Source organism: Nelumbo lutea, chromosome 2 (assembly GCF_056320005.1).
Source record: "Nelumbo lutea isolate HS-2025 chromosome 2, American lotus-T2T, whole genome shotgun sequence".
Classification (NCBI taxonomy): Eukaryota; Viridiplantae; Streptophyta; class Magnoliopsida; order Proteales; family Nelumbonaceae; genus Nelumbo; species Nelumbo lutea.
In genome coordinates this window covers 71,010,344-71,018,237 of record NC_142685.1, presented here as the reverse complement: position 1 = coordinate 71,018,237, position 7,894 = coordinate 71,010,344, and the positions used below count along the sequence as shown (strand labels likewise).

Below are 7,894 nucleotides of genomic sequence, written 5' to 3'. Positions count from 1 at the left end.
TTATCATTGGTAATTATAGATGTCAATTGTCAAGTATAATCAGGTCTAATCGGCTCAAACCTGATGGTCTGATTATAGTCCCAATTAATGATCATAATGGGACTGGTACACCATGTCCCAAACCAGACCCAACCCATTGATAGCCCTACTACTTTTATGAACTCAACAATACTCTGTCAACAACACTATTTATCTCATCTTGTTTACAAAGCAAGTCAGATTGGTTGAAACAGAACTTCTGAAGCTCATATACTGCAATTCGATCCCAAGGTTACATTCAATACATACTTTGATAAAGTGACCTTGTCATTGGAAACAAAAGGAAAATTAAAAAAAAAATGTAGTTATCTTTAATACCAAATACAAACTAATCCTTCCAAATGACTATATACATAAAAAAAATAACAGAATTTCTTTCCATTTGTTTCCATGTTTCATATGCTAATTGAAAGTAGTGAGGAAACCCCAATGAAAAAGTTTATTGTACATTACCACAGATACCTTCATTCATTTCAGTTACAGGAAAATCTTACACCGTATACATCACCTACAATACACGATATGCAATTGAACCATCTACAGTCTCCACAACTAACCGATTCATGCGTAACAACAGCAAGAGATAAGATCTTCCTTTTGGCCCTGAAACAAACACGCAAAAATACCAGCTTGAGTTACTAATCCATCAACCCAGTAAAAACTGATCTAGCAATGAACTCAACCACTGATGACTGGTTTTGATTCTTAAGGCCTCATCCAGCAATAAACTCAACTACTATTCCATCGTCACTGCACCACCAAACCCAACAACTTATGATATACCCTTGACAAGACCAGTAACACAAGAACTGATCCAGCAATCAACTCAACCATTGCTGGCTGGTTTTGATTCTTGAGAGGCCTCATCCAGCAATAAACTCAACTACCAGTCCATCATCAACACACGCCTAAAACCAATAATTTATGATATACCATTAATGACTAGAACAGTACACCAAAGGCACCAGGGATAAAAATGACAAAAACTTTTGGTTCACTAGTATCCCTTGGAGGGCCAAGCCAAATGGCAGCCTGGGCACAAGATCCTTAGTCATATCATGTCTAAATCTTAGCTCAGATAGGTTCATAGGCAGCCAATGTAACATGTGTATTACAAATTCAATGTGCATATTAAATCTAGGATATAGATACTAGAAACAGATCATGATCTGAAGGCCGGCTAGTATGCATAAAACAATCACAAACTCCCTTTCTCCTTTCCCACTCTAAATTTGTGGACCAATGTCTGAAACTTTAAAAACAATTTTTACAGTCACAGAAGTATATGATAGAATCTAAGTTTCAAATGCAATGAAATACAGACCTAACCCCATGGATGCAAGTTCATCTTGGTGGAATAAGTTGTCTGCATTTGATTTCTCATGTTTTGTTAGGGTTGAGTTCATCTTCATAACGGCTACATGCAGATCCTGAAAAGATAACATTTAGAATGTTGTAATCAACATAAAAAATCAAGGAACTGGTTTTACACAATTCAGAAATATAAGAATTTGAGCACATAAGAAATTGTCTTGGGTGTTGAGTACAAGCCGATTTGAATGTGTTTTAATAATGCAACAGTAAGCACCAATTATGCATTATGTTAAGAAAAACCGTGGTTTTCTAAAATCAGAATATCCGAGAGAAAAGTTCTTGGTTCAATCTACACTGGTTTCAGTCCTAGGGTAAGGGAAAAAGAGAATAGAAGGAGAACAGAAAGAGAATAGAATGAGAGAAATAGAAGAGAAACAACTTGGTTCAGCTGGAGAGCACAATAGACATAACACCAATTAATAAAACAAGGTAGAAGGACTAAAATACCCCTTAATTGCCGACTAACAAAAAGCAACTTAATTTCCACAGATGTTTACAGAAAACTATGAAGTGAAATATGGTTAAAATATGTATATAGGATAAAAGGAGCACAATTTTAACCCACAAAACCCCTGTCAGAAAGTGAAAACCCTACCGACCACATACTTTGGCATGCAAATGAATTTCCACCAAAAAAACACTAATCACATATTTAGAATGAAAATATAGTATTTTAGTATAAAACCATAAATATACTTGTTTCTAACCATCTAATATCATCATCATTATCTAACCCTTGTCTGAACTATATGGGGTCGGCAGTCGGCTACAAGGATCCCGTTTTGCCATTCCATTCTGTTCAGTGCCATATCAGCCATTAAATTATGGGCACTTAAATCATTTATTATTAGTTTATTACTTCCAAGTTCCACCCAAATCCTTTTTGGTCCACCCCTAGCTCTTCTAGCATCTTCAACTTTTAACAAATCTTTTTGTTTTTTTTCTAATAGGTGCTATAGATGGTCTTCTATGTACATGACCAAACCATTTCAATATTCTTTCTCTCATTTTATCGCCTATTGAAGATACTACTAGGTTCCTTAGTATGGCTTCATGTCTAACCCTGCCCTTTCTAGCTTTACCACTTATCCACCTAGGCATTGGCATTTTTGCCACACTCATTTTTTTTGGACATGATGTTTCTTAACCACCCAACACTCAGATCCATACAACATAGCTGCCCTTACAACTATTTTATAAGATATTCCTTTTGGCTATGTTTGGTTTGAAAGAAAAGGTAAGGAAGGTAAAGGTAGGGAAACATGTACCCCTCCATTTTGCCCATCCTGCTCTAATTCTATGGGTGGCATCCTCCTCGATCTCTCCTTTATTATGAATTACTGAACCTAGGTAACAGATTAGGTCACATTGAGATATCCCTTGGTCTCCAATCCTAAGTGTAACCTAGTTTGCACTCCTATTATTATTAAATTTACATTGATTATATTCTCTTTTAGTCCTATACTCCAACTTATTTTAAAACCTCTTGTTTCTAATGCAATTATCCATAAACCTAATTTTGTATTTAGTCCACTAATTTCATCAATTAACTATGTCGTCAGCAAATATCAAGCACCATGGGACCTCCTCTTGTATATGTTTAGTCAATCAATCTAAGATCAGATATGAAAATCAGAATGAATTGTAGTCAGCTAGTATTATTTTCCCTAGAACCTAATGTTTGAATATCCAACTTGCTAAATTGGAAAATCTGAGATATACCATAGACCTACATATGGAACCTCTCCAGTCCTAGCAACCAACCACTGGCCTACTTGCATACCAAGAAGAAGAGAAAAAAGTGAGAGAAGTTGTTACTCCACCATCTAGCCATTTTTCTGAAATTTATTATAAAGATTAGGTATCAACCTCTTGGCCCTCTTCCTTAAGCAAATAAAACATCCACCTGGCTCGAGAGTAGGGGGAAGGAGAGCATTCCCTCAGAAGCAGGTGGCAACACCAACAGTTGAAGAATGCAGAGTCACTTCGGGATATTAAAATCTTCTTAACAACCCTCAGTTACTTTTATCAACTTACAATAGTTTGTGCAAACATATTGCAATTGATTTCATCAATGTTTTAAAAGGCATGGGAGGCCTCCAGGCGAGGCGCTTCCAAAACGCCCTGAGACGTACGCCTCTTGAGCTTTTTTCATGAGGCTTGCTAGAGGCGTACGCCTCTTGCGCCTCATGCACACCTGATTTGAAAATACTTGAAAAAAAAAAGAAAAAAAGAAAAAAAGGAAAGGAAAGGAAAGGAAAAGAAAAGGAAAGGAAAGGAAAAGAAAGAGAAGAAAAAAAGAGAAAAGAAAAGGGAAGGAAAGGGAAGGGAAGAAAAGATAAGGGGAAAGAAAATGGTTTGCCCCCTACCCCTTCGGCTGGGGGGCTTCGCCCCCCAGACCCCCCCACCCCCTTTTCAATGCATCTTTATTCTTCTTAATATAAAAGATTCTTATTAAAAATAAATAAAAAATGAGATCCCCCCTTCCTCTTCATCCTCCTCCTAACCCCCCTCCTCTTAGGAAGGCTTACGCCTCCTTGCGTTCTCAATTACGCCTCACGCCTCTAGGTAGTGGAACGCCTCGCATCACGCCTCTAGATAGTGGAACACCTCGCATCACGCCTCCACATTTTAAAACATTGGATTTGATTGATCATTGAATGAAATGGAACTTAGTTAAGTTGTAGCAAAAAGTTGTTATCATCTTGCAAGTGAATATATTGAATCATTGATAGAATTCCATCATTGGTAAAGTTTCAAGTGTCCTCTTACATTAACATGAATTTCCTTTTGTTTACATATGCATAAAAACCATGAAATATAAAAGACAAGGGTAAATTCATACCTCCCATGATGCCAAACTTTTCATGTAGGAAGGAAGACATTCGTAGTCATCCTTAGAAATATTTATTGAAGTTCTGGTTGCACTTCCCGCTGACTTAGGGTCATCTTTGTCTCGTCCTGCGTGTGATCATGGATGAGAAGGTTGACCATTCAACTTTGTAGATATCAATGAAGTGATGAACCTAATAGGTAAAGAGAAATTTCACTTGACAAACAAGTAGAGTTAAGTGATCCATACCTCCTGTAGTGCTCAAGATATTTGCACAAGTTTCATATGGCTTCTTTGTTCCATGTACTTCACTGCCATCATAACGTGAAAGATGATGATGAAAAAACAGAAAGAATATAAAGGAACCACAAAGTCATTGTGATGCCCAGAATAACTAATGAAATTTACCTCATTTGGTCATGAAAAGATACCTCTGAGATGGAACTCTTACCATTAGCTGCAAAGGGTATCAAGAATAGGATTAAATACCAGAAATAATGGCATCAATTGCTGACAAGAGAAGGTAAAATTAATTGAAATGGTTCAGATCCTTCAGACACATGTGATGAGGACCAGCAAATGCATCTATTTGGAGGGATATTGATCCAAATTGAAGGTATAAAGAAGACAGGGGAAGAACATCAAAAAGTATGGAAGACTCATCCTTCAACAGAAAATATAACATCAGCGATAGTGGAATCAAGGAATAGGGTGTGTGCAGTCAAGCCACTTGGGAATTACATGAGGGGTGATGATTAAAATGGAAATTATGATAAGACAATATCTGGTGGTAGATATTATAATTTTAAGGGGAAAAAAGAGTTAGTCGGAGAAACTACTTGAGCTGAAGGAAGCATGGCCTCCAATAAATAGCTCAAATGATTACTAGTCTAAATCATAACCATGGGATCACAACACACAAGTCCAATTTAAGTTTGCATACTAAAACAGCACATAAGGAATGCCTGATATAAAAAGTTGGAACATGGTAAATTATGCCTACCGACCTTCATAAGCCAATGTAGCAAGACAGACATCAGAAAGCCCTAGATTTTGTAAACTCAAAGACTCCTCAACTTCAAATCTTACAAATGTCAAGGAACACACAAAAGTTTCATGGTGCACTATCATGCACATTTGGAAGATCTCTGCATTATTGACTAAATAAAATGCCACACTGATGTATTGCATAACATAATCGATCAACTCAATTGATTACTATGAGTTGATGGGAGCCTTCTTTTTTAGCTACTGGTTATACAATGTTGAAATTTGTGAACAGTAAGAAAGTTAGTCAACAATTAGAGCAAGAAGGATACAAGGGGTCCTCTCCAAGCCTCTTCATAATGGACCCTGCAGCAGAAACTGGTCCACAAGAAAAGGAAGATAGATCCTTGGAATTCAATAACTTGGAGTCCAAACCAACAGGAGTAGATAGTCCCGAAACCTCATCTTCGTCATCAATCTCCACTTCTAATGCAAATAAAACGGAAATTTCAAAGTTCAAACTAGGTGGCGGGTAGAAACAAAAGAACATGATAACCCAAATGAATTAATTAGGGTTTTATGTGGTCTACCAGGAACATATCCGAAGCTTCTGAAACGGTCTTCGACTTCAATGAGATCGCTCTGATTCTTCTTGTAAACTTCGTTGCAGTGACCCAATAGCTCTTCGAATGATACCGTTCCAAATGCCATCGACTCGAGCAAGTTGAGGTCCTTGCTTGCAGACGAAACCCGGCGGTTGAGGCACTGTATGAAGGTGGACGATGCCGATTCTAAAGGGGAAATTCAGAAGAGACAGTGACTGTGTGACACTACTCAGGAACGAATGACATAAATGAACCCCTAAGACATACGTGTTCGATAAAAAAAAAAAAAGAGAACACAATAACAATCAAAAGAAAAAGAAAAAAAACAAAGCAACGAACCGAGAGGGATGGGTCGTCTTTCAAGAGAGTCCTTGAGAGCGTTGCTACTAGTTTCGAGGTGTTTGCAGAATGAAGATAGAGTTTTGCAGAAGGTAGATATGGAATCTTCCGCCATTGTTCTCTGTATCAATTCTTTCCCGGAATAGTCTCTTGCTAGCTAAAAGTACTCCCCTGCAGGCTGCAGCTCAGTGTTCTCTTCAAAATTTCAAGGGAGGGGCGGGAAGTAATCATATCTATATTTGAAAATGGAATATCTAAACATATGAAGCGCCTGTAGCTCAGTGGATAGAGCGTCTGTTTCCTAAGCAGAAAGTCGTAGGTTCGACCCCTACCTGGCGCGTTGATTACGTATATTTTCAAAAACATTTATTAAAATTCATAAGTGGGTGGGTTTTTGATCAATCAAAGACCATTCATTAATTTTTAGAGAAAATTTTGGATAGGTATCTTGTAATTTACGCAATCAAACTTTAAAATATGACAATCTAATAGTAGAACTTTCATTTTGTGAAAATCTAATACTCGGCATTAATCAGCCATTAAGTGGCATGCAAAAAGGCAAAAATGCCCTTCAATCTACCATTTCCCCGCCTTTCAGTTGCATAGGCATGTTCTCTCTGGTAACAAATTCTCTAGCTAGATTCCCGACAAAATTTGGCCTAATCTCAACAACTTGGTTCAATTCGAATTGTCGTCAAACAAATTCAACGGATCGATCCCAATGGTGATTTGAAATCACTTTTTCGGGACTCTAAACCTCTCCTTCAATCATTTCTCCGCCCACTCATAACGAATTTGATTTTATTCAGACTGAGAAGGATGTCATCGCCACTACAACTCTATTCGTTGGGGAACCGGGACGATGTGTAGCGGTTATTCGTACGATAGAATTGTGGCAGCAAAAAGCATCGGGCTGTTGTCCAACTTCTATTCGTTGGGGTGGAATTGGGCACGATGTGCAATTCTAATTGCTACAACTGTGTTCGTTGGGGTGTCATCACCACCATCAACCACCGCACATTTTTTGTCGGTTCAGATATGCAGCGGTGACGACACTCCTCTCAGCGAAAAACAGTTGCAGCTCTATTTGTTGGGGTGTCGTCGCCGCCATCCACCACCGCATGTTTCTTGCCGGTTTAGATCTGTAGCGGCGACAGCACCCTTCTCAGTGAAAAACCGTTGTAATTCTGTTCGGTGGGGTGTCGTCGCCGCCATCCACTGTTGGATTTTAATCTCATAAGAGATTAAATCCAATGGGTTTGATTGGTCAATTACATGAGAAATTGCACCTGCACACTTGGTTGAAAAATCAGTTTTTCTCTTACAAAAAAAAAAAAAAAAAACCCAGTTTTGAACTTGTCCCACATTGGATAATTACAAGGTTTGTTTTCAGTATTTCAATAGAAGTTGATTTACACTCCTTAGAATTAGTAGAGGAGAGTATGGGGATTCGATACCACGCCGCACGCACGTGTGCGTGCGCGCGTGTGTGTGGCGCAATGAGGCGCTTTAGAGGCGCACTTTGCTCACACCCGCGTGGCTCGCGATGGGCAACTCTGGTTTTGGTGCATTGATGACCATTGATCACCGTTGATGAGATCAACGGTCACGATTCGATCGGGTGTGATCAAGAGGCACAATTCAAAGTTAACAGTCACCAACTGTTAACAAGTTTTTAAATAGTCACAATGTTTGAAATTGTGACTGTTCAAGGTGC

General features: G+C 38.4%; 1 protein-coding gene and 1 non-coding gene across 4 annotated transcripts; one reads left to right on the top strand and one right to left on the bottom strand.

Annotated features, from left to right (window-relative positions):
• Positions 1-220: 220 nt before the first annotated feature.
• LOC148871457 (uncharacterized) lies at positions 221-6,500 on the bottom strand. Of its 3 annotated transcripts, none has more exons than XM_088971040.1 (9): positions 6,178-6,500; positions 5,824-6,024; positions 5,566-5,719; positions 5,254-5,330; positions 4,655-4,703; positions 4,496-4,557; positions 4,259-4,374; positions 1,364-1,469; positions 221-642 (listed from the first exon to the last, which is right to left on the bottom strand). In XM_088971040.1, exons 1-9 carry the CDS (start codon positions 6,290-6,292, stop codon positions 548-550), a joined length of 975 nt encoding a protein of 324 aa, XP_088827166.1. In that variant the 5' UTR covers positions 6,293-6,500; the 3' UTR covers positions 221-547. The 3 variants fall into 3 exon arrangements, with proteins under 3 accessions (XP_088827166.1, XP_088827167.1, XP_088827168.1); XM_088971041.1 differs by having other exon boundaries at positions 5,566-5,716; positions 6,178-6,384; XM_088971042.1 differs by having other exon boundaries at positions 5,824-6,063; positions 6,178-6,317.
• TRNAR-CCU (transfer RNA arginine (anticodon CCU)) lies at positions 6,445-6,517 on the top strand. The gene has a single exon. It is a non-coding gene; the product is annotated as a tRNA-Arg (tRNA).
• The last annotated feature ends 1,377 nt before the right edge of the window (positions 6,518-7,894 follow it).

What these genes read in the sequence shown, in the direction of transcription:
- LOC148871457 (XM_088971040.1), bottom strand. Translation starts at nt 6,292, where the DNA reads ATGGCGGAAGATTCCATATCTACCTTCTGCAAAACTCTATCTTCATTC. An exon ending in AAGCTTCGGATATGTTCCTG is followed by an intron (nt 5,720 to 5,823) that starts GTAGACCACATA and finishes TATTTGCATTAG; the next exon opens with AAGTGGAGATTGATGACGAA. An exon ending in AAAGTTTGGCATCATGGGAG is followed by an intron (nt 1,470 to 4,258) that starts GTATGAATTTAC and finishes TTATCTTTTCAG; the next exon opens with GATCTGCATGTAGCCGTTAT.